General features: G+C 41.5%; 1 protein-coding gene across 2 annotated transcripts in view; it reads right to left on the reverse strand.

Annotated features, from left to right (window-relative positions):
- The window catches only part of runx2a (RUNX family transcription factor 2a), a 94,067-nt gene that overhangs the window by 32,435 nt on the left and 36,158 nt on the right, over positions 1-25,474 (reverse strand). For both annotated transcript variants that reach the window (XM_048530946.2, XM_048530945.2), the window contains exon 4: positions 7,161-7,337. In XM_048530946.2, the coding sequence (XP_048386903.1) occupies positions 7,161-7,337 (177 nt within the window). The remainder of the gene's footprint in view (positions 1-7,160; positions 7,338-25,474) is intronic.

Consider the following 25,474-nt stretch of genomic DNA (forward strand, 5'->3'; position numbering starts at 1 on the left):
CCTAACAGTGCCAGGGTCCCGGTTTCAATTCCACCCTTCGGCAACTGTCTGTGCGTGGAGTTTGCACATTCTCCCTGTGACTCCGTGGGTTTCCTCCGGATTCTCCAGTTTCTTCACATAGTCCAAAATATGCAGGTTAGGTGGATTGCCCAGACTAAATTGTCTAAAGTGCCCAGGGATGTGTGGGCTATGTGGACTAGCCATGGTGAATGCAGAGTTACCAGGGCTGAGTGGGATGCTTTTCAGAGTGTCATTGCAGACTCGATGGACTGAATGACCTCTTTCTGCTTTGTAGAAATTCAATGATTCTTTGGGGCCTGTAGTTGTGGCAGAACGTTTAAGGTGATAGGCTAGAAATTCATTGGGGTTTTCCATGCAGGTTTGAATCTTGCCAAACCTATCTAGGGTGACAAAGTGGCTCAGTTGTTAGCATAGCTGTCTCATAGTGCCAGGGACCTGGGTTCAATCCCAGCCTTAGGCAACTGACTGTGTGGAGTTTGGAAATTCTCCCTGGCTCTGCGGGGGTTTTCTTTGGATGCTCCAGTTTGCTCCCATAGTCCAATGATGTGCAGGCTTGTTTGTTTAGCCATGGGAAATGCAAGGTTATAGAGATAGCGTAGCGGACTGAGTTTGGGTAGGATGGTCATTAGATAGTCAGTGTAGACTTGATGGGCTGAATGGCCTACTTCTACACTGTCGGGATTCAATAAAAAAATTCCTGTGACCTTCATTCTTTTTTATTTACATCTTCTCTTAATCATCCGCTCTCACTTGTTTCTTTGTTGAATACTTGTCAGCAAAAATCTCTAAAATTTGTATGTTAATATCTCTCTGAAGTCAGTTGACAGGAAAGTGTTCCTACTTTGGAATACCCAATGAAGAATTCAGAAAGAGGAATAGGCTATTTAGTCCATCAAGAATACAATTAGATTGTGGCTTATCATCTACCTCCATGCAAATTTCCAGCATTATCTCCTTTGATGTGATTAGTCTGTAGAAATCTATCAATTTCTGTCTTAAATATACTCAATGATTGAACTTCCACAGTCATCAGATGTACAGAATTTCAAAAATTCACCACTATCTGAAGGAAGATATTCCTCAGTTCAATCTTAAATGGGCTACCTCTTACCATGCAATTAAGTCCTTGCTTCAAGACTCATCAACCAGGGAAAACAACTTTTCTACACTCACTCCATCACACCCTCTAATAATTTTGTAAGTTTCAATGAGGTCACCCCTCATTGTTCCAAAATCCAGGGAATAAGGACCCAAGCTCCTCAATCTCTCTTTGTGAGTCAATCTCTCTATCCCAGGGAGTAATCTATTAAATCTCCCGTAGAATTCCAATATGGCAAGGATGTAACTGTCCTTTGATAAGGAGACCAAAGCTGTACACAATATTTTAGGTGAGGTCTCACCAAGGCTCTATACAACTGTAGAAAGAAAATTTTATTTCTGTACCTATGGTCCCTTGCAATGAGCCAACATATCATTTGCCTTCTTTATTTATTGTTGTACCTGCACGCTAATGTTTAGTGACTTATTAGCAAGGACACTCTCCCGTGACTAGATTCATCAGTCAATAATGGCTGAATAATGACTGTTTTAAGGGAACAATCCAAGTGGTTACATGAACAGATTATCTACCAATTCATCAGATTGCACTCTTACATTTTTGGCTATGTGTGTAAGTCAAACAAAAAAAATTCTGGATTGATGTTTATGTTATAAAAAGGAATCCAGTTACATGATTCATGTTTTTCAAAATGAAATAAATACCCAGACCTGACTCCTGCAACATGTCATCACAACAACCATGAGGCTGTTTGAAACCTTTAAATCAGTTTAAAAGCTCGCACTTAGGCAGAATTGTACGGCAAAGGTTTAGAACATTAGCCTAGATTCACGGGGCTGTTGGCCATTTGATAAAGTACTGTGTTTACCAATGGTCTGTAGGGAAAGTTATATGTGGTTGCCTGGTTTTGCTCATCTGTATTCCCTTTGATTCTATAGTGTAAAACTCAATGTGTAACAGGCATCATAAACAGCCTCAAATAGTCTAACCTGAACTCTTGGCCTTCTGGTGCAATGGTAATGTCCCTATCTCTGAGCCAAGAGGCCCTGGTTCAAGTCTCACCTGCTCCAGAGGTGACTAATAACGTCCTGAACAGGTTAATCTAATATGAACATTTTAAAAACAGATTGAAGAAATGTGGCTCATGTTGCTAGCTGTTAGACACCACAAAATAACTTAGTTTCAGATGGTAACACAGCTGGATGAAACAGCAGGCCAAGCAGCATCAAAGGAGCAGGAAACCTGATGTTTCAGGTCAGACCCTTCTTTAGAAATTGGGGAGGGGAAGGGGATTCTGAAATAAATAGGGAGAGAGGGGGAGGTGGATAGAAGATGGATAAAGGAGAAGATAGGTGGAGTGGAGACAAACAGGTCAAAGAGGTGAGGGTGGAGCCAATGAAGGTGAGTGTAGGTGGGGAGTTAGGGGGGGATAGGTCAGTCCAGGGAGGACAGGCAGTTCAAGGGGGTGGGATGGGGCTAGTAGGTAGGAGATAGGGGTGGGACTTGAGATGGGAGGAGGGCATAGGTGGGAGAAAGGAGGTTAGGGAGGAGGGGACAAGCTGGGCTGGTTTTGGAATGTGGTTGGGGGAGGGGAGGTTTTGAAGCTTGTGAAGTCCACATTGATACCATTGGGCTGCAGGGTTCCCAAGCAGGTATTTTCAGATGGCCAAACTTGGTTAAGAGAAGTAACTGCACAAACAGTCATTTAAGTTATGTGGCAAGATTTTTGAATGTTCTCTGTCAGTCCCTCAGTCTTAGCTCTCTTGCTTGACATCCTCACCAACTTCCCAAAATGTTTTTCTGATCTTTTCATGTGTTAATTCTTTCAATTGTTGGGGCTAATGGAGCCAAGGAAGACTCTAGCATCAAAAGTAGACTTTATTCTCCAGAAGATCACTTCAATGATGACATATAATATAATAAATCTTGTAATAAATGCTGTCTGAATCTCCTTTGCTCTATCCTGCGATCATGTCGCTTGTAAATGCAAACTGGGAACCCCTGAATGGGAGGAGGATGTGGGTGGGAGAATATCTGAACATTTGCAAGTGGATTAACCTTGTGAGAAAACAGATGGGTTGCAGGTGCAGGTATTAAAGGGTAGAAGGGAAAAGAAATGCTTCAGGAAGCATTGTCCAGGTGCAAAGAAACCTCTATTCAAAATCTCCAGATCCTTCTATGTCACTTTTCAGTTTTGCGGTTGTTGCATTTCATGAGTTTCAGTCAAAGTTACTTGGTATGAATTTACAGTCAACAACCAAGAAATAATGCAGCTACTATGCCACTGGTTTACCATCTACGTATAAGGCAGAATTTTTGTTCCCCCTCTCAAGGGTTTGTAGATGGAGGGGGCAATAAAATTCCCAGAGTAGCATTTCCACCACCCTCCCACCCATCTCCAGAATATCCAGTTTTACAGAGGGACTTTGGTAAGGTTAAGAGCTATAAATAAACATTTAAGGGTTGCTTTTTCATGGAGAATTCAAGATGGAGGCCGGCAGGAGATCTTTCAATTATCTCTCCTTTCTGAAACTGCAATGATCATGTCTACAACAGACTATGCAGTGTCAGGGCTTGCAACTAGCCTCCATGCTGGGTTCCTGACCCATAAGTAAGGAGGCAAAATCATCACTCAGTTGTTTCCGAACTTTATACCTCACTATTTACTAGAAAATAATTTTTGAGCATTAGGTAAAATTAGTAGCGTGCTTGAGTCATAGAGTTGAAGAGGTCTACAGCACAGAAAGAGGCCATTTGGCACAACAAGTCTGTACATGACAAAACAAGCAAGTGCTATAACTATTCTGATTTCATTTTTCAGCATGTGGCCCATAGCCTTTTACACTTTGGCATTGCAAGTACACATCAAAATACTTCTCAACTGTTATAAGGATTTCTGCCTCTTGTACTCTTACAAAGACAGTGAGTTCAGATTCCTACCATCCTGTGGGTGAAAACATTTTTCCTCATTTCCCCTCTAAATCTTCTACACCTTATCTGAGATCTATGTCCCCGGTTATTGATCCATTCAACAAGGAGAAATGTCTCTTTCTGTTTACCCTATTTACCTCATTACTTTATACAACTCAATCATGTATCCCCCTCAGTCTCCTTTGATCCAAGAAAACTAAGGAGCTTCAAGGAGCATTGTTCTTTGGATAAGAAGTTGAATCAAATATTTCACTGATACTGAATTCAGCTGAGTGTCAAAACTCCCACACCACCACGTAAACAAAACAACCAGGAACTATCAGAGATAATGGGAACTGCAGATGCTGGAGAATCCAAGATAATAAAATGTGAGGCTGGATGAACACAGCAGGCCAAGCAGCATCTCAGGAGCACAAAAGCTGACGTTTCGGGCCTAGACCCTTCATCAGAGAGGGGGATGGGGAGAGGGAGCTGGAATAAATAGGGAGAGAGGGGGAGGCGGACCGAAGATGGAGAGTAAAGAAGATAGGTGGAGAGAGTATAGGTGGGGAGGTGGGGAGGGGATAGGTCAGTCCAGGGAAGACAGACAGGTCAAGGAGACTGCATCCATTGTACCCGGTGCGGCTTCCTCTACATTGGGGAAACCAAGCGGAGGCTTGGAGACCGCTTTGCAGAACTGCATCCATTGTACCCGGTGCGGCTTCCTCTACATTGGGGAAACCAAGCGGAGGCTTGGAGACCGCTTTGCAGAACACCTCCGCTCAGTTCGCAACAAACAACTGCACCTCCCAGGCGCAAACCATTTCCACTCCCCCTCCCATTCTCTAGATGACATGTCCATCATGGGCCTCCTGCACTGCCACAATGATGCCACCCGAAGGTTGCAGGAACAGCAACTCATATTCCGCCTGGGAACCTGCAGCCATATGGTATCAATGTGGACTTCACCAGTTTCAAAATCTCCCCTTCCCCTACTGCATCCCTAAACCAGCCTAGTTCATCCCCTCCCCCCACTGCACCACACAACCAGCCCAGCTCTTCCCCCCCACCCACTGCATCCCAAAACCAGTCCAACCTGTCTCTGCCTCCCTAACCGGTTCTTCCTCTCACCCATCCCTTCCTCCCACACCAAGCCGCACCCCCAGCTACCTACTAACCTCATCCCACCTCCTTGACCAGTCCGTCTTCCCTGGACTGACCTATCCCCTCCCTACCTCCCCACCTATACTCTCTCCACCTATCTTCTTTACTCTCCATCTTCGGTCCGCCTCCCCCTCTCTCCCTATTTATTCCAGCTCCCTCTCCCCATCCCCCTCTCTGATGAAGGGTCTAGGCCCGAAACGTCAGCTTTTGTGCTCCTGAGATGCTGCTTGGCCTGCTGTGTTCATCCAGCCTCACATTTTATTAACCAGGAACTATGCCTTAGTACCCTCCATTCTACCACCAATGAATAAGAACTGATCATCTTTTTAATTTGTGCCTTATCTGCCTACATAACATCAATGACAAGATAACAGAACTCACTTTGTGAAGAACATTGGGATGTTTTTCTGTATTAAAAGAGTTTTGTAAAACTTAGTTGTCATTGAAGCTGAATAGGGATTTGAGAAAGATATAAGTTGCTGTGCAAATATAGCATCAAAATTGAAGGTGAACATAAAGTTAAAGAAAGGATTGGAAAAAATTGTTAATGGTGGTTAGAGTATTTAAATTACTAGAACAATCCAATCGTGGAATGAAGTGATTGCTTGGAAAGACGAGATACGAACGGTTACACGAGAAGTGGCACGAGAATAAAATTAGTTGAGATAACTAATTTGGGCAAAGAAGTGGCAGATGGAATTCAAACCAGAAAAGTGGGAAGTGATTCAGGAAGGTCGAATTTGAATGCAGAATACAGGGTTAATGGCAGAATTCTTGGCAGTGTGGAGGAACAGAAGGATCTTGGGGTCCATGTCCATAGATCTCTCACAGTTGCCACCCAAGTTGATAGGGTTGTAAAGAAGGTATATGGTGTGTCGGCTTTCATTAGCAGGGAGATTTGAGTTTAAGAGCCGTGAGATAATGCTGCAGCTCTATAAAACCCTGTTTAGACCACGCTTGGAATATTGTGTTCAGTTCTGGTCACCTCATTATAGAAAGGATGTGGAAGCTTTAGACAGGGTGCAGAGGTTAACCAGGATGCTACCTGAGTTGAAGGGCAGGTCTTATGAGGCAAGGTTGAGAGAGCTAAGGATGAGAGGTGACTTGATAGAGGTGTACAAGATGAAGAGAGGCATAGATAGAGAGGATAGCCAGACACTTTTACCCAGGGCGGAAATGGCTAATATGAGGGGGCATAATTTTAAGGTAATTGGAGGAAGGTACAGGGGAGATGTCAGAGGTAGGTTCTTTACACAGAGGGTGTGTGGAATGCACTGCCAGCTGTGGTAGTAGAGTCAGATACATTAGGAGCATTTAATTGGCTCTTGGATAGACACATGGACGATAGTAAAATGAAGAGTATGCGGGTTAGTTTGATCTTAGAATAGGATAATACGTCAGCACAACATCACGGGCCGAAGGGCCTGTACTGTTTTATGTTCTATGTTCTAACTCATTGAGAAAGATACTGATACAAAGCTCACAGGTAAATGGATGGTTTCGGTGCTGGAATGTTCTTTTTTCCCTTCAATTTCAAATCAGAATCATGTACTTCACTTACTTCCTTGGTTTGTGCATCAATAATAATCGCTTGGGCAAGGTAACAGAGGATTACCAGCACACTTAATAGAATTGTACATCAGCACAAATCATCATCTTTGAGAAGGAGAGGGAAGATTGAGTTGGAGGTTAAGTAAATAGATAAATACTATTGTAAACAGTAGATGCAAAAGGAAGAAGACTACAACACAATCAATCATGTTACATTAACATGAACTGCAATCAATATATGTAGGAATTCAAATGGTATGTATGGACAGGAAATTTTTTAAGTATTAGGTTCATCAGATATTCTGCTATCAACAATTGAGTACACATAGTCAATCTCCATTCATAAACATTTCAATAAATGTAAACTCATTAGTAATGAAGTGAGTTGGAAGTTAGAAGTATTGTTTTGAATATCATAACACAAGGTGTAGTCTACTCTACACAAGTTTTTACATACCTGCAATCTGTGATGTTGTCTGAGGACTGAAAGAAGCTGGTGCAGGATTGAGAGAAGGACGAGGGCTCTGTGTTGTAGCACCCACTCTCATTGCAGTTTGGCGAAGGCGTTCCAATTCACTGAGACGTTCTGAGAATAATCCAACTTTGGTCTGGTCTTCAGGCTTCTGTCTATGTCCTGGTTAGAAGAGAACAAAATGGCAATCTACAAAAAATCTCTTGTAGCCATTTATGCAATGTAGGCTTATTTCTTTTTCCACTAAAATAGGAACTTCAGAGGTCAGTTCATAGTCAACCATATTGTTGTGGATCTGGAGTCACAAGTACCCCAGAGCAGGTAAGGTAAGCACATTTCCTTCCTTATAGGACATAATTGAACTAGATTGACTTCTATAATAATCAATGATTTTGTAGTTTGTAGGGAGCATCATGAGCCTGGCAATAAATGTTGGCATCTCAAGAAACTTTACCTCACACACTCTGAGATGCGGATATTGCAAAGCATCAGGGAGATGAAGTGGATGTAGTTGCAGTCCTTAGATTAGTTAATAGTGCAGAACTCCTGGGTGTTCAGGAATATGAGTTGTGACCATGATTCAGGCAGAAGCCATGTGTAATGCTGGGTGAGATTTTTACTTTTCCAGTATCCAATTAGTACAAGGTTACTGTATGTGTGGATGAGGGCAGAGTCTGCAAAGCAGATGGGCAAACTGACCATAGCACTATTACACATAAAATTATTCAAGAGGGGTTAAAATGAATGTGTGGCTGTAGGGAACTGGAAAGTTAGGTGTACAGATACTGTTTTCATTAATTCCAGACCTAAAGACACTCCTGCAAGCTTTGAGAAAAACAGATGGGAGGGGGAGGATCTAGTTGTTGTGGTTTACTATGGAATCAATGACATAGAAAGAACTAAGGTTCTGCTAAGGGAGTTTAAGGAGCTAGGATCCAAATTAAAATGTAAAATCACACTATTTTTAGGTCATTACTTGAGATCTGTGCAAAGTGGCAGATTGATAAATGGATTAGACGGTTAAATGACTGTTTAGAAGTCAGAAGTTTTGATTTTTTTTGAGCACATGCACGTTCTGAAGAAAGAGGTGACCGTTCTGTTGGGAAGGGCTGCATTTAAACCAACATCTTGGTGAATCAAACAACAACAATAGTCAATTGAGCTTTAAACTAATGAAGTATGCCAGGAACTTAATGTTCAAAGGACTCAGGAATGGTCAATTCAAAAGCATTAAAAGAAAAATTGTACTGCAGAATGGTAATTTGGATAAAGATAGACCCGACGGCTTGGGAATGGAAAGACACTTTACAAAAGGCATTAGTGACTAAAATGACATCAGTTAAAAATGAAAATAGTTAAAGCCAGACGTACCATATCTAAATGTTTGACTTACTCATAACAAAAACAGATGTAGTAATTGCACAACTAGAAATAAATAGGAAAGGTTTAAACTTATAATTTATAGATGTAGCTTCAGAGCAATCAAGATTCTGAAGAAGGATCACAGGACCCAAAAAAAATAACTGATTTCTCTCCACGGATGTTGCCGGACCTGCTGAGTTTTTCTTTCACTTTATGTTTCTATTTCTGATTTTCAGCATCTACAGTTCTTCCAGTTTTTGTGAAGTGAATATTGCCTTTTAGGAGTGAGAGGAAAAATAGACAAACAGGAGAATGAATAAAGCTTAGCTCAGAAAGTCAAGATCTCTTTAAGTGGAGATAAAAAAAAGGCACAGAAAATATAATTTATATGCCCGCTAATAATATCTGAAGTGTTGGGTATGGTAAAAATCAGGAAGCTGGAGGTTCATGGAACAAAGGTAATACAATAATCCTGTGAGATTTAAGATTGATATAGAATGTACAAGTTGAATTTATAGCCTGGTAAGAGAGGGCAAGTTCATGGAAGTTCTTTTAAGTCAATTAAGCTTAGTAAAATCAAATTGAGCCAAATTAAACTGGATTCAAAGGTGTCAGCCCTTTTCAAGTGATATTGTAACAAAATTAAATATTCAAAAATTTAAATGTACAAACTGCAAGTTAAAACAACACTTTGGACATTAATAATTTATTCCAGTCCATTGGCAATGGAAGATGTCATTTGCCAGTGGATACTGCACACTCCCTCTCCAAGGATATCCAGGCACAGACACAACCATAAAAGTGGTGGAGGCAGTCAGACCAATCATCATCTCAATCACCCGCTGCCTGGGCCTGATTTTGGCCATTTTGACCAGGTTCAGCAATATTCTCTCAAGGAGGTCTTCTGATCTGCCCACACTCCTGAACAGCAAGTGGCCCAAGCTCTGGAGCAAGGGCTGAGTTTCAAATGAAAATAGTGTCTGGTAGATTATAGTGCCCTCAGAAAGTGAAATAGAACCTGCAATCTACCACACCCAGTGTGCACATGAAACATGGACTCCTCAAACCACAGAAAACACGAGTAGCACGAGAGTCCATTAAACACATCAACCTGTTATCATGTGGGGCTGCCGCATGCAACATGCTCTCACCAAATTCTTAAGACCGTAAGATTGTAAGCCTAAATAGAAAAGAGGAGTGCTTCTACATATACAGCCCCCTAACTGTGGGCCCCAAGACACGCACATGGCAGGACAGTATACCACAGTATGGTCAGAGGTTGATAAGGATGAAGTAATAGTGGGTGTGCTGGATCAACCAGTACAGGAAAGTCCTTCACACTAAATTACGTGGTCTGGGAGGAGTGTCTTTGAAATGGCTCATATTGTTAGTAATGGGTTCCTGAGGGAAGTTTCAGGGTCTGAAGCCAATGTAGAATTCAGTCCAAATGGGGGGAGTCTCACACAAAATTTTGCCACAAGCCCAACTGGCCTCAATGCCACAAAAGCTATTAGGGCTGAATGCCATGGTTTTGAGGCCATAGATGGCATCAGCCATAAGCTTTATATAGAGTGTGTACTGGATAATTTTCCAGATTAGTATGTCAAGGAATCAACTAGAGGAGAGGCTATTTTAAATTGAATATTGTGTAATGATGCATAGTTAAAGACATTGAGAAGTTAATAATCAAAGAAATATGTTAGAATTGAATTTGATAATGACTTAATTTAAACAATTGCAATCAGAAATCTAAACAAAACAAGTTAAGTGGTTATCAAAGATAACAAAGTGTGAAGCTGCATGAACACAGCAGGCCAAGCAGCATCTCAGGAGCACAAAAGCTGACGTTTCGGGCCTAGGCCCTTCATCAGAGTGGTTATCAAAGACGAGTTGGGTAACCTCGATCGTGAAACCAGTTTCAAAAACTCAACAATTGCCGAGAGATGGCAAGCATTTGAGGAAATAAATCATATTTTGTAATGAATATTGCACACCCCTGGGGAATAAAAATCCACGGGAAAATTGCTCCAACCACTGCTAACAAGTGAAAGTAAAAATTATATTTGATTAATTGAAGAAGTTTACAATGCTGTCAAAAAGAATAATAAGCTTCAAATAAAAGCAAAGTACCTGTGGTTCTGGAAATTTGTAATGAATTCAGAAAATCCTGGAGAAACTCAGCCCATATGGCAGCATCTGTGCAGATAGAAAGACAGTTAACATTTCAAGTCTCAGGGCTCATATATGGATGAAAGAACAGTCTTGGACTTGAAATGTGAACTCAGTTTCTCTCTCTAGAAAGGCTACCAGACTGGTTGAGTTCTCCAGAATTTTCTGTTTTTGTCTTAGAGCTGGAAGCTTGATGTTTGAGAAGATCTTAGAATTCAGCAAAGGTTAACCATAAAATTGATAATGAGAGAGAAAAATGGAATACCAAATAAATTAGCAAGAGACAGAAATAGGAACATAAAAACATCAGAAAATGTTTGATAGGTATGTGAGAATAGATTTGCAAAGGGAACTGAGTAAGATGTGGCACAGGAGATCATTACTCTCCTTTTTATGTTAATGAAGAGCTCTTCATTTCCAAAGGAGGTTCTGACTAGGGCTCCTTCAGGAATGGGGAGAGTGCGTTAAATCTGACAAGCCCCTTAAAATACCAAATAGTCAAGGGAAGGCAAATAATGCCCACTGCTGCACAGTTGTCAGTTGCCATGCTTGAGATGTAAAGGACAAGATCATAGACAGCCACTTTGACAGCTCCTATGGAAGGGTAAGTGTGAGGTTAACATGCCAGGAAGATAGGGTGTCAGGTGGGTAGCATGTCAATTGGGTAGTGGGTAGTTACATGATCAGGAGGGTGTCAGATAAGTAGGGTGCTAGACAGGTAGGATGCCAGGTGGGTAATAGGTAAGGCTTCAAATACATAGGTGGCCAGGTAAATACCCTGATACCAGTTGACAAAGTGGTAAAGGGGCCAGGTAAGTGATGGAACGTTTCAGGTATGTCAGGATGGGTAGGAGGTATCGGGAAAAGGTGTCATGTCCTGTGGAAAAGTATGGTCGGTCCCCGGGTTGAGGGGAGGTATATGTCGGACAGTGGGGAGATTGCTGCGGAGTGCCAGTGGGAGAAGGAAAAGGTGAAGTAAAAGGTCCCTGAAGGCTGTGGAGAGTGTCAGGTCTGGCAGCAGGAGATGAGAATCAGGGTCCAGTAGCAGGTGGGGAGATTGTTGAATCCTGGGACACAGCGAGGTGTGTGTCAGATCTGACAGCAAGGTGAATTGAGGTGGGAGAAGAGGGGCTCTTCTAGTCTTTCCCTGATCATTATTTAGTATTAATTGTTTGGAGACATGACTTCTGCCTTTTATGCAGAGTGAGAAGATTTTTGATTCTGAGTGAAGCCTAAGACAGCAGGATTTTGAAGATATAAGCAAAGCATTATTACGATGGAATTTAAATACAAGAACGACAATATTAAATTAGAATTGAATAGAATTAGTGGGCCAGCTAGAAACCAATGCATGTTACTAATCAAAATATCACTACTAAACAAAACATTTTACGTCATAGCTTACAGCAGAAATATTTAATGTTTTGATATTTGTAGACATACAGATGATAGACGGTGGGCAAAATAAAGCATTGTAATAGATGCATCTGGAAGCAACAAAACTATGCATGTGGTTAATGCAGCAGATGAACTGAGGCATGAATCAAGGTTTTACAGAGGTGATATGGGCAGCAGTACTACACCAAAAGTTTGGGAAAGGCAGATGATGCAAAGTATAACCAGTGGTGAAGGTCTCAGCAAGGAGCAAGCTGTGGGCAAACATAAGGCACATTTCCATCAAACCGAAGATATCAAAGTGATAATCACAGTGAGGTATGAATGACAAGTCCCTTATTCTGGAGCAAATGGAAATTCTAAAAGGAAACACAGTCATGTTTATTGATCCATTGGTGAAATTCAAGGGACTTGTGGTCACTGGACTATGCAAGACAGGATTAATTATGAAAGAATCTGTGAATAATAATGATAACTACCGCAGATTCTTCTATTGGAAATGGTAGCAGGTGAAATTAGCTTCTGTTGTAAGAGTGTTCAGAGACGACCTTTGAAGGGATGCTTGCAACAAAGAAACTTTTTTAAACATATAAAATATTTACAAAGGTATGTAGAAGAGACCATCCAGAGAATCATGATGTTCAGGTCCCAGCACCATGTGCACTAACATGAGCAGGTATCACTAATGATGTATGCTGTTCCTTAGCATGATGGGATTTAACCATTATCACACATTTCCTCCACAGTCTTCATTCAATCTCTTTTAAGTCATTATCATTTAAATATTAACATTTAACTAATAACATTTTCCTTACTGTTACACCCTCTTCAAAATCTCTTTGAATACTGTTCTCAGCCTGTGTTGAGGAAGGATTCTGGTGGTTTACTTACTGCACCTGGAGAGGTAGAATTTTTTCACAGGGAGAGCCTGCAAGGTGGTTTGACAAAGAGATAACGAGGTGTAGAGCTGGATGAACACAGCAGGCCAAGCTCCTGGAATGCAACTGGAGTTCTATTGCAAGGTATGGAGGAACGGTGCATGTTGAACTGCAACTGTACAGGATTTCAGCCAGGCTGTCATTTTTGACTGAGTTACGTGTGGATCAGAGTATGGAAACCATCCAACTATCAGTTTGTCCTTTAACAAAATCAAAGCATTTCAGTTCCTTTGAATGATACCATTGATGTGTGGATGAAAGTGACCTTGGCTTCTGGAACCTCATCAGCACTACATCGGTGTGCTGACAAATGCAGAGTCACATCTCCAGTGCGATCCCATTTTCAGTGTGGGCAGATTGTGAGCATGGTGTCACTGAGTGCAAGCCTGGTCTTCTAATGTACATGTTCATTGTCTCACAGTGTTTCAGGCAGAGTTAGTGCTCGGAATGGGAGGAAAGTTGGTTCACACCCTTCAGACCTTCTGTAGGTGTAGAGTGAAGCTGAAATGGACCAGTGTAGAGAGGTACTTAAGTAGGACTAAATGAAAAATGTCAATCCTACTCAGGATGTTCTTAATAGTTCATACCCTCCTGGTGCTTTGCTATTGACTTGGGAGTGCCTCAGTGAGCTTATAACATGGACAAATCTATACGAAGCCACAAAGCATTAGAAACCGATGATAGTAAATTATAGCTCATTATTGGAAAGACTACATCCAGAATTTTTCCAGCAGAGCATGACTTCACTGTTATCCCACAACTCCAATGGGAATGCTCAGAAGGTACGTTGGCGAAAAACCAAGTCAAGGCATTCAAGGGTTGGTGTTCATTAGACTGTAGTAGTGGGTGCCTCAATGAGTTATCTGGAAAATGCAGAGAGAGCATAGCTGTGAAGTTATCTGACATAGTTCAAATCTGAATGGCAACAGAAAAGTAGGAAAATGGAAGAAGATATTGAATCAGATTGAGAGGAATGCAATACACAGGAGTTGATAAGTGAAATAGAATGACTGAGTGACAGGAAGGGAGGGTAATGGCAGATAATGGCTCAATTACAGCAAAGAAGAAAAGAAAGAAGTAGTGACTTCTGGGAAAAATGACCATCGCACAAAAGGAATTCAGGTTTTCCAGGAGTGGTTATAGTAAAATAACTGACAGATACCTTTTACCCAAAGTATCATGGCATGGTGGCTCAGTGTTTAGCATTGTTGCCTCACAGTGCCAGTGGCCTGGATTCAATTTCAGCCTTGGGCGACTGTCTATGTGGAGTTTGCACAATCTCCCTGTGTTGTGGGCTTCCTCCCACAGTCCAAAGATGTGCAGGTTAGGTTGATTAGCCATGCTAGATTGCCCATAGTGTCCAGGGATGTGTAGGCTGTGGTGGATTAGCTATGGGAAAAACAGGGTTACAGGGATAGGATGGGATGCTCTTCGGTGGAGGGGGGGGCGGGTGCGAGGAGGGAGGGGGTGATGTGGACTCGATGGGCCTGGTGGCCTCTTTCTACACTATAGGGATTCTATGATTCTGACTCTGTTCTATTGTTGATCATCACTAGCCTTTGAAATCACTGCATTAATAAGTCAACTCATTAAATATTTATTACTAGGTTATAATATTTTGTTCATGTTCCTTTATATGATTATACCACACATTTGTGGGCCAAGTAACATACTCTTTACAACATCTGAACAAGGGGACAAGTGCACTGTTAATTAATCCCTTAGACAAGAACTACAGCAATTTCAGACGTTTTGCCCTTATTTTATATAAACCTGACAGTCCATTGTACAAAACATAAACTGCGATTGTTTTCAAAATACATGTCATTGGGAGAACTGGACAGATTTGATAAAATATAACATTGATTCAGTGTTACTGGGCATTTTATAAAAGTAATTCCTGTTCATCCTGTCAGTAAAACTATATTTTGAGCAGTGGTACTCAAATGACAATATGACTGAGCAAATTGAAATCATCCGCTGGCATTTCCAATAATAGCTGTGGTTATCATTATTATTAATGGACCTGAAGTAGTTTTGCATGTAAACAGAGCCAGTCACACAAATCCTTTCTGACAGTGTCCCAATCATAGTCAAGTACACATACACTGAGTCTTATAAAGGAGAAAAGAAACACAAACAGTCACAATAATAACAACAACCTACAGGTGTATTCACTGTTTGATTTTTGTATAAATACAATAGAATGAATGAAAGCAAAATAAAGTCACTTGTATAGTTTGGACCTGCCCATCAGGCTGAACTGGCAGCTTTTAATAGAAGAACAGTAAATATCTGATGTTTCGGGCCTAGACCCTTCATCAGAGAGGGGGATGGGGAGAGGGAACTGGAATAAATAGGGAGAGAGGGGGAGGCGGACCGAAGATGGAGAGTAAAGAAGATAGGTGGAGAGAGTATAGGTGGGGAGGTACGGAGGGGATAGGTCAGTCCAGGGAAGACGGACAGGTCAAAGAGGTGGGATGAGGTTAGTAGGTAGATGGGGGTGTGGCTTGGGGTGGGAGGAAGGGATGGGTGAGAGGAAGAACCGGTTAGGGAGGCAGAGACAGGTTGGACTGGTTTTGGGATGCAGTGGGTGGGGGGGAAGAGCTAGGCTGGTTGTGTGGTGCAGTGGGGGGAGGGGATGAACTGGGCTGGTTTAGGGATGCAGTGGGGGAAGGGGAGATTTTGAAACTGGTGAAGTCCACGTTGATACCATTAGGCTGCAGGGTTTCCAAGCGGAATATGAGTTGCTGTTCCTGCAACCTTCGGGTGGCATCATTGTGGCAGTGCAGGAGGCCCATGATGGACATGTCATCTAGAGAATAGGAGGGGGAGTGGAAATGGTTTGCGACTGGGAGGTGCAGTTGTTTGTTGCGAACAAAGTTGTTTCGCAACAAACAACTGCACCTCCCAGTCGCAAACCATTTCCACTCCCCCTCCCATTCTCTAGATGACATGTCCATCATGGGCCTCCTGCACTGCCACAGTGATGCCACCCGAAGGTTGCAGGAACAGCAACTCATATTCCGCCTGGGAACCCTGCAGCCATATGGTATCAATGTGGACTTCACCAGTTTCAAAATCTCCCCTTCCCCTACTGCATCCCTCAACCAGCCCAGTTCGTCCCCTCCCCCCCACTGCACCACACAACCAGCCCAGCTCTTCCCCCTCACCCACTGCATCCCAAAACCAGTCCAACCTGTCTCTGCCTCCCTAACCGGTTCTTCCTCTCACCCATCCCTTCCTCCCACCCCAAGCCGCACCCCCATCTACCTACTAACCTCATCCCACCTCCTTGACCTGTCCGTCTTCCCTGGACTGACCTATCCCCTCCCTACCTCCCCACCTATACTCTCTCCACCTATCTTCTTTACTCTCCATCTTCGGTCCGCCTCCCCCTCTCTCCCTATTTATTCCAGTTCCCTCTCCCCGTCCACCTCTCTGATGAAGGGTCTAGGCCCGAAACGTCAGCTTTTGTGCTCCTGAGATGCTGCTTGGCCTGCTGTGTTCATCCAGCCTCACATTTTATTATCTTGGAATTCTCCAGCATCTGCAGTTCCCATTATCTCTAACAGTAAATATCTGTTGCTTGAGCTGGCTGATTGTCTTCAGCCTACCAAACTCAGCCCTATCGATACAAAAGGGAAAGAGAAGATGCTTTGGATTTCAAAGATAATATTGAAAGTTTTAGACTAGATTAGATTCCCTACAGTGTGGAAACAGGCCCTTTGGCCAAACAAGTCCACACTACCCCTTGAAGCATCCCACCCAGACCCATCCCCCTATAACCCACACATCCCTGAACACTACAGGCAATTTAGCATGGCCGATCCACCTAGCCTGCACATCTTTGGAGTGTGGAGGAAACCGGAGCACCTGGAGGAAACCCACGCAGACACGGGGAGAATGTGCAAACTCTGCACAGACAGTCACCTGAGGCTGGAATCAAACCTGGGTCCCTGGCGCTGTGGGGCTGTAGTGCTAACCACTGAGCCACTGTGCCGCCCTAGAAACAGCTTTCTTTAGCTTAATAAATGCAGAAAATTATTATCTGGATTTATTTGAGGAATAAACATTTTAAATTAATAATAATTTATAATGGAAAGGCAGCTATTATATTACAATTGTGCATACTGTACGTTTTATTTCCTGATTTCTGGGAATAGAAACCAATACTCAAGTGATGATCATATTACATTTCGAAAGGATTCAGAATAAATTCTTCCTAACCATTTGTGTCTGTGTCACCGTGTATGCAATCACGTCAAATAGTAAGCTCAATGAACAAAGCAAACTGATTTGAAATATAACTCCGTACAGGTAATACATTTAAACTCATGTTACACGTTCAAATTAAGTTTTCATTCAACATAAATAGTTCTGTAGATGTAAAATATTACTGATTAGGAAAAGCAGCAGCTGCTGTTATGATTATATTTAAGTTAACATAGCAAGCATCTGCTTGCATTTACTGAATGATTGTATGTAACACAGAGAGTTCTCAACCGATACATCATAACAATGAAAACCTCTTTTGGAATTTATACACAAAAAGAAAAAGAAATGAAGAACGTTCTGTGCTCTTATGGAATTACTGTTCTATTTGGTACTGGTCTTTGTCTTACAAAGGGTATGGAGGTATTGAAAAAATGCAAAAATGATTCACAAGATTATACCAGATTTGAGGAGTACAAATATCAGGAAAGATGGAGTGCACTAAAAGAAAACATTGAGATGAAGCCTGAGAGAAGTTTTTAAAATTATGAAGTCATTGATTGGTTGACACAAAGAACACAGTTTCACTTATAAGAAATCAAAAACTGATGGCTAGCAACATAGAACAGTTATCAACAAAACTGGCAAGGAATGCAGGAGAATTATAAAGTAATTTATATTTACATAACACCTTGAACACAATAAAACATCACAAAGTGCTTCACAAGAGCATTATAAAACAAAACATAACAGCAACCACATAAGTAGGCTTTAGGATCAAAAGGTGGGCCAAAGAAGTGGGTGTTGAGGAGTTAAAGGAGGAACATGAAGTTGAGATATAGGAAACCTATTCCAGGGCTTAGGGTCTACACACCTGAAGGTGTCCCCCTCAGTGGTAGAGGGATTAAGACTGGAGGTGCATAAGAGATCAGAATTAGGTGAATTAGGAGAATTAGGAGCATCAGTGATAACATGAATACATTTTCAGAAACTCATCTTGGGGTCAGTTCTGACACCAACATTGAATACGGATTGATTTAGATTCAGGATGAAAAGAAAAAGTGGAACTCACAATCATACGGAATGGCAGTGGTGGAAATGGTGGATAATGACACAAACAGTGAAAACTAAATAAGTACATGAGCAATGAAGGATCGAAACAATACACTGAAAGGGCAAGATGAAGTAAATTTCTATAAGACTCATTAGGAACATAAGCACCAGTGTAAGTTAATTGGGGTAAATGGCCTTGTTCCTGTAATATAAACTCAGTTTAATTCTATGCAGTGCCCTACGGAGACACAGAGCCAAAATGACCAAGAGTGGTTAGAAGACCATTATGCAGACAACATTAAGCAGATATAAACATCATTAATTGTTGGTACTAGTCTAGATAGTTACTTTAAATTGAATTTTCAAAAGCATATATATGTTTTTTGAAATTGTTCTATTATAGTGTTAAACTTGTGGGAGGCTTGCATTGGTAGTTAAATATACTGATGTACTTTTAAATATACTGGTATATTTGTTCTGGAAGAAATATGAATTAAAGGGTACAAACAAATAATTGTTTTCTGCAAAGGGATAAGATAGGCACAGCATCAAGAGGAAGGGATGAGAAGGCCTGAAATAAGAGCAGATATATAGGCTGAAATCTTGCTCTTTGGGATCAGTTGTGAACTTTTATGCTACTGTAGGAGAAATGGCTTCCAAAGTGTCACTACTGTTGTCAAATCATTCCATCAACAACATACTGAAGTGGCCATTGATCAGAGCTGAACTAAATCAGTCATAAAATGTTATGGAATATACAGGCTGGGTACTCTGTGATACCTCCTTGCACCTCTATAAGGTGCTGTCAGAATTGTGATCAAATTGTCTTTACTTGTCTGGATGAGTACAGCCACAACAGCTATCAGGAATGTCAACATCATCCAGGACAGAGTAGTTTGTTTAATTGCATGCTGCTGGAGTCAACATATGCATCTCTATTATGAGCAGACTGTGACTGTAGAACATACAATAAACAGATGTGCTGCAGAAACTCACTAAGATTATTTCAATGGGAATTCCTTTCTCTTTACCTTCTTTACCACACTAAAGAAAAATAACAGGTTCGTTGTGGAACCACATCACCTCCAGACTCTTCTCCAAGTCACACGCTATCCCGACCTAGACATACATCGTGACACTGATTGTTACTGGATCAGAATACTGGAACTTGAAACCACAGTGCATATTGTCAACATCTAGTAATTCAGAGACCTGGACAAATCCAGAATGAGTTCAAGCACCACCTCTGTAACTGAGGATTTAAATATGGTTAATTAAATACATTTTATGGACAAAAGGAGCATAAGTAATGTTGATTATCAAGCTAATGATAATGGTCTAATAAGGAATCACTTATCAGGGATTGATTAACTTTGCAAGATAGTAAGATCTGCCAATGCTGGAGTCAGAGATAACACAGTGTGGAAATAAAGGAACACAGCAGGCCAGGCAGCATCAGAGGAAATGGAACGCTGACATTTCGGGTCGGGACTCTTCTTCAGAAAAAGGATTCTGACCAGAAATGTCAGCTTTCCTGCTTCTCTGATGCTGCCTGGCCTGCTGTGTTCCTCCAGCTCCGCACAGTGTTATCATGATTCACTTTGTGAGTTAAGATTATTTAAAATAGTCAGACACATGGTGTAATTAAGGAAACATTAAAGCAAACCAACTTCTTTTTGAATGCATGCAGCTTGCAGAACCACGGCAGACTACCAGGCAGAATCAGAACATTGTATACACACAGCAAATGAAGTCTTTAAAGCTGAATTGCCTTAAAGATACATAAACAACATCCCCTTCCTTTCCTCAAGAAAGTTTAACAACTTATACTAACAAATGGTCTATGTGTCTTGCTTAATGTAAGTAGTTCCTGATGTAACTATTTCTTTTCTTAATGCCAATAGCACTTGCTTTTGGTAGTAAAGACATTTTATACAAGCCTTCACTTGATCGCACCAGTTTTCATCCCCTCTACGTTTACCTCTTCACCCCTTCTTCTATCTCATTTTGAAAGTGAGACAATATATAATACCTTTCCTATTCTGTCCCTGTGGAATCTAAGATAGTCATTTTTTAAAAATTAAACATCATATTGACTCCATCGTGTTGTGTACCACTTCTAATTAATTCCCAGAAGGCAACTGGTGCCATGCATTCACTTCTAAATGCAAAGTCCAGCCCATAATGGATTGCATCATTTCCTTTTTCCGGATTAAACTATCATAATTATGCATTTATGTAGTTTTTGTGATTCCACCCCATTCCAAATCAATAACCTAGTTATATTAACTGAACTTAAGTTGAAAATATTCCAACTGCAACTTCTTTATGTATTACTTGGTAATAAATTTAACTTTCTAAAAAGGAAGTACGTGCACTGAAATAATACTTGACAAATTAACATATATCGGCAGAGTACACATCACCATTTTTATAAACTAAAAGTTTTTTTCTTCATTCCATTTTTTTGATTAGCAACCATAACTTTGCAAAACTATTAAAAATGACATAGGATATTTTTCTGAGTAATCTTAGTGTCGATGATGACACCCAAACCAATTATGGTGTTTTGCAATAATGTTCCTTACATACGCCAATCAGCTAACAAGATAATGGTATAAAAATCTAGTATTTGTTAATCTCAAGACAACAAAGTGTAGAGATGGATGAACACAGCAGGCCAAGCAGCATGTTAGGACACAAAAGCTGATGTTCGGGCCTAGACCCTTCATCAGAAAATGAAGGGTGTAAGCCCGAAACTTCAGCTTTTGTGCTCCTAAGATGCTGCTTGGCCTGCTGTGTTCATCCAGCTCTACACTTTGTTATCTCAGATTCTCCAGCATCTGCAGTTTCCATTATCTCTTTGTTAATCTCAAGTTTGGGCTCATTTTGTTGGTGCAGACATGGTTCCCACACATCAGCAACAAAGCAAAGAGCGTGGCAATGTGTGAACCTAGACTCAATTATTATGAGAAGTTGGGAACTTCAGAAACAGTTTCATGATAAAAGACAAAGTACCTAATTACCGTGAGAACATCAAACTATCTCAATGTGCGTTTGGCAATAGCTCTCCTAGTTATCCACCCTATAGTTCTTGTAAGTATCCCTCTGGTAGTTATGGCCACTTACTCATGGTACCTTGCGTCCCCCATCAACTGTCACCAATTGTTACCTCACTTGTTGCAGTCAGACTCCACTTACATTGCTCCAAGTGTGGTTTTCATTGCTCCTACCACGAGAGATGAGTTTTCATCCTTTAAATGGATAGATACCCCAATGACTCATTAGTTGGATAATGGGCTTAAAACCATTTTGGGTTCTGCCAAATGACCAGGATGGTATTGCCACAACTTTCTAGCCTGTGGTCACTGCCGCCCATTAACGTCATTTATCTTTCCACTGATGCTGATGGACCAGCAATAGCACTTCCAAAGTTTTCTATTTTTATTAACTCACAACTTATCTAGTTTGCAAGTTGTGGGATCCTGTTTTGTCTATTTTATACTATGTTTACGGACATGACAACACTTTGCTCTTGGGTTAACAGCAAATGCTGTAATTGACTTACTTTGCCATGACCCCTGACTGAAGCTGTCTCCCTTGATCTGACTGAAGACAACTCACTTTAGACTTTGAGACATGGCCACTTGGCTAAAGCACATTTTGTGTGTTTGGTGTGTATGTATGGTATGGGTGTGAGATCAATGGAGCCTAGTGCCTTAAAGCAACATGTCCACTTTCTTGACAAAGGAATGTTCATAACCACGACAAGGCATCTGTCTTTGTTCTTGTGCTAAACGGTAACACAATATAGAAATACTGTGAGACTTTGAGCTCTGTCTGATGAGACCAAACATAAAAAGCCAAGCCAAGGCAGGAATGTTATGGCCATCCAAGTGGGAGCAAAGTCAGTGAGCCATGAGATGCAAGATAATAAAATGTGAGGCTGGATGAACACAGCAGGCCAAGCAGCATCTCAGGAGCACAAAAGCTGACGTTTCGGGCCTAGACCCTTCATCAGAGAGGGGGATGGGGGGAGGGAACTGGAATAAATAGGGAGAGAGGGGGAGGCGGACCGAAGATGGAGAGTAAAGAAGATAGGTGGAGAGGGTGTAGGTGGGGAGGTAGGGAGGGGATAGGTCAGTCCAGGGAAGACGGACAGGTCAAGGAGGTGGGATGAGGTTAGTAGGTAGCTGGGGGTGTGGCTTGGGGTGGGAGGAAGGGATGGGTGAGAGGAAGAACCGGTTAGGGAGGCAGAGACAGGTTGGACTGGTTTTGGGATGCAGTGGGTGGGGGGGAAGAGCTGGGCTGGTTGTGTGGTGCAGTGGGGGGAGGGGATGAACTGGGCTGGTTTAGGGATGCAGTGGGAGAAGGGGAGATTTTGAAACTGGTGAAGTCCACATTGATACCATATGGCTGCAGGGTTCCCAGGCGGAATATGAGTTGCTGTTCCTGCAACCTTCGGGTGGCATCATTGTGGCAGTGCAGGAGGCCCATGATGGACATGTCATCAAGAGAATGGGAGGGAAAGTGGAAATGGTTTGCGACTGGGAGGTGCAGTTGTTTGTTACGAACTGAGCGGAGGTGTTCTGCAAAGCGGTCCCCAAGCCTCCGCTTGGTTTCCCCAATGTAGAGGAAGCCGCACTGGGTACAGTGGATGCAGTATACCACATTGGCAGATGTGCAGGTGAACCTCTGCTTAATGTGGAATGTCATCTTGGGGCCTGGGATGGGGGTGAGGGAGGAGGTGTGGGGACAAGTGTAGCATTTCCTGCGGTTGCAGGGGAAGGTGCCGGGTATGGTGGGGTTGGAGGGCAGTGTGGAGCGAACAAGGGAGTCACGGAGAGAGTGGTCTCTCCGGAAAGCAGACAGGGGAGGGGATGGAAAAATGTCTTGGGTGGTGGGGTCGGATTGTAAATGGCGGAAGTGTCGGAGGATGATGCGTTGATGCATCCTGGTTGAATCTATTAGCTGGGTGCCTATCCCAGTGGGCGAAGTATCCTGCCACAGCATTACAATGAAAGGCGCCAGTGCAATACAAACAGCAGCACTGAACTGCAGAACCATGGATAAGGGCAGTGGTGTTAGGCTGTAGGCAGTCACTGCTTGTGGAGTTTGCTGTGAAAATTCAGTGAATGCTGTTTAAGATGGGCAATTGTAGTAGCAAGTGGTGAGCTGGAGGTTCAAGTATCCATCCTGACTTTCATGTCAGGAATTGTGCCAAGTTTCCCACCAAGTTTCTCTCTATTGGGAGAAGAATAAGAGACTGCTTATCAATGAGGTAAGATTAGGTAAGAACGACATGCTAATATATGCAAATTATTGCAAATAAGCTTCTTGCTACTCACTAGTGAGATTCTTGTTCAGTACGTGGTTAGAGAATCAGACATTTTTGCTTTCAACAGTGAAAAGCTCATATCTGCCAATCTCTTCGTATTTTCACTAATGCCATATCTTTCAAGGACTGGGAAGATCTTGCCCACTGACTTCTTGAAATTAACTCTAACTTGTTCTTCATCACTACTTTTGATCTCTGATGCTCTAGCAGCAAACTAAACCTGAGACATTAATGCAATGTAATTTATAATTTATATATCTTGAATGTATGTAACTGAATATCAGAAATCTTCAGCAGCCTTAATATTAATATTTCAGTATGAATTGCTGTTAAATTCAATGCTTGTTAAGTAATACTCTTTGACCAAACATTGCTACACTTAACTGGAATTGAAAACAGTAGATTGACACTGGCGTGCAAAGGCTATAGCACTTACTAGAGCCAGTGACCTCCTCTGGTTTCTTCTCCTTGTTAATGTACTTGCCTCCAGAAAAGGGATCAGCATAACTGTGAATGGCAGCCTCCCATTAAATAAGAATGAAAATGATTAACGACTTTCTGTCATGCAGGAATTTTCTTCCAATAAATTCTCTTAAGCACAAACTGGTACTTGTAACCTGACAGTAGCTAACTAAGAAAAAGAATGCTCCCATAACAATTGGCATAAAAAAACTCTTTAAATTATGCCTATTTCAGTTGCCTCAGCAGCCTGCAGCAAACAAATGCTGAAGAATGCTCGTGGGAGTGCAAGAGGATATTTGTGTTGCTGAAGTCGGCAAAGGGCCAAAACAAGTAGCCTGATGTCATCTACTGTGTAAAGAAGCTTTGCAGACAAAGCTTGCACTTATGTAAAGGTGAGGCCCCAATAACTCAGAAACTGCTGCACTCAAAATCTGAATAATATCTGACAAAATTTTGATGTAATCAATACCATATTTAAAAAGCAAAGGAAAATAATATTTGAAGAGGTAACCTCAACAAAGTTAAAATTGAGGTCCTGAGATATCCATTTGCAATATTTAACAATACTAGATATCAAAAGGCTCCATTCTACACTGACCTTTTAAAGTTGCTTCCCCTTAGCCTTTCTCTCAACCAACATGCAACACAAGGTACAGGACCGCAAATGACTTCTGGCTTCTCGAGTTTTGTGACTTCAGCACCCTCATCTCTGGTCTGCCGATCAACATTGTTGAGATCAGAAAATTTAGTACCATGGGCTATGTAAGCTGCATCTCACAAATATAATGCACCACATTGCTGCTGTTCCAGCATAATACTTACCACTTAATTTGTCATTCTATTAAATTTAAGAATAGACTTTTACCACAAGTACCAAGATTCTGCTCTGTATTTGTGAATCATTAACCACAAGGATAATGAAAAATGACATTTTGTGCCTTTAATTGAATTGTCAAACACTATACACTACTTTGTTACATAATATTTCACACATGAGCTGAGATTAACATGTATAAAACTTCCTTGAAAATAACTGAAGATTATTTCCCTGAAAACTATAGTTCAGGATCTATGCTTAGCTTTAAGCATTCTCACACAAGCTGAAAGCTTCACCTGTTGTATATACCAAAGAATTCAGAAAACGCTGGTGTAGAATTCTCCCAAAATGTTATGGCTGAGAAATTGTGATCCACCCTTTTTTTTGAGCACTAAAACTTCCCTTATAAAACTCTAAAATAGCATTTGTGACATGTGTAAACTTATTGTACAGATCATATCAGATACTATTTTGCAGAGACTTTTAATATGCATGCAGTCTGTGGTCTCTGGAAATTGTAGAGAAAGAATATCACGAAACCAGTTAGCTT

Source organism: Stegostoma tigrinum, chromosome 4 (assembly GCF_030684315.1).
Source record: "Stegostoma tigrinum isolate sSteTig4 chromosome 4, sSteTig4.hap1, whole genome shotgun sequence".
Taxonomy (NCBI): Eukaryota; Metazoa; Chordata; class Chondrichthyes; order Orectolobiformes; family Stegostomatidae; genus Stegostoma; species Stegostoma tigrinum.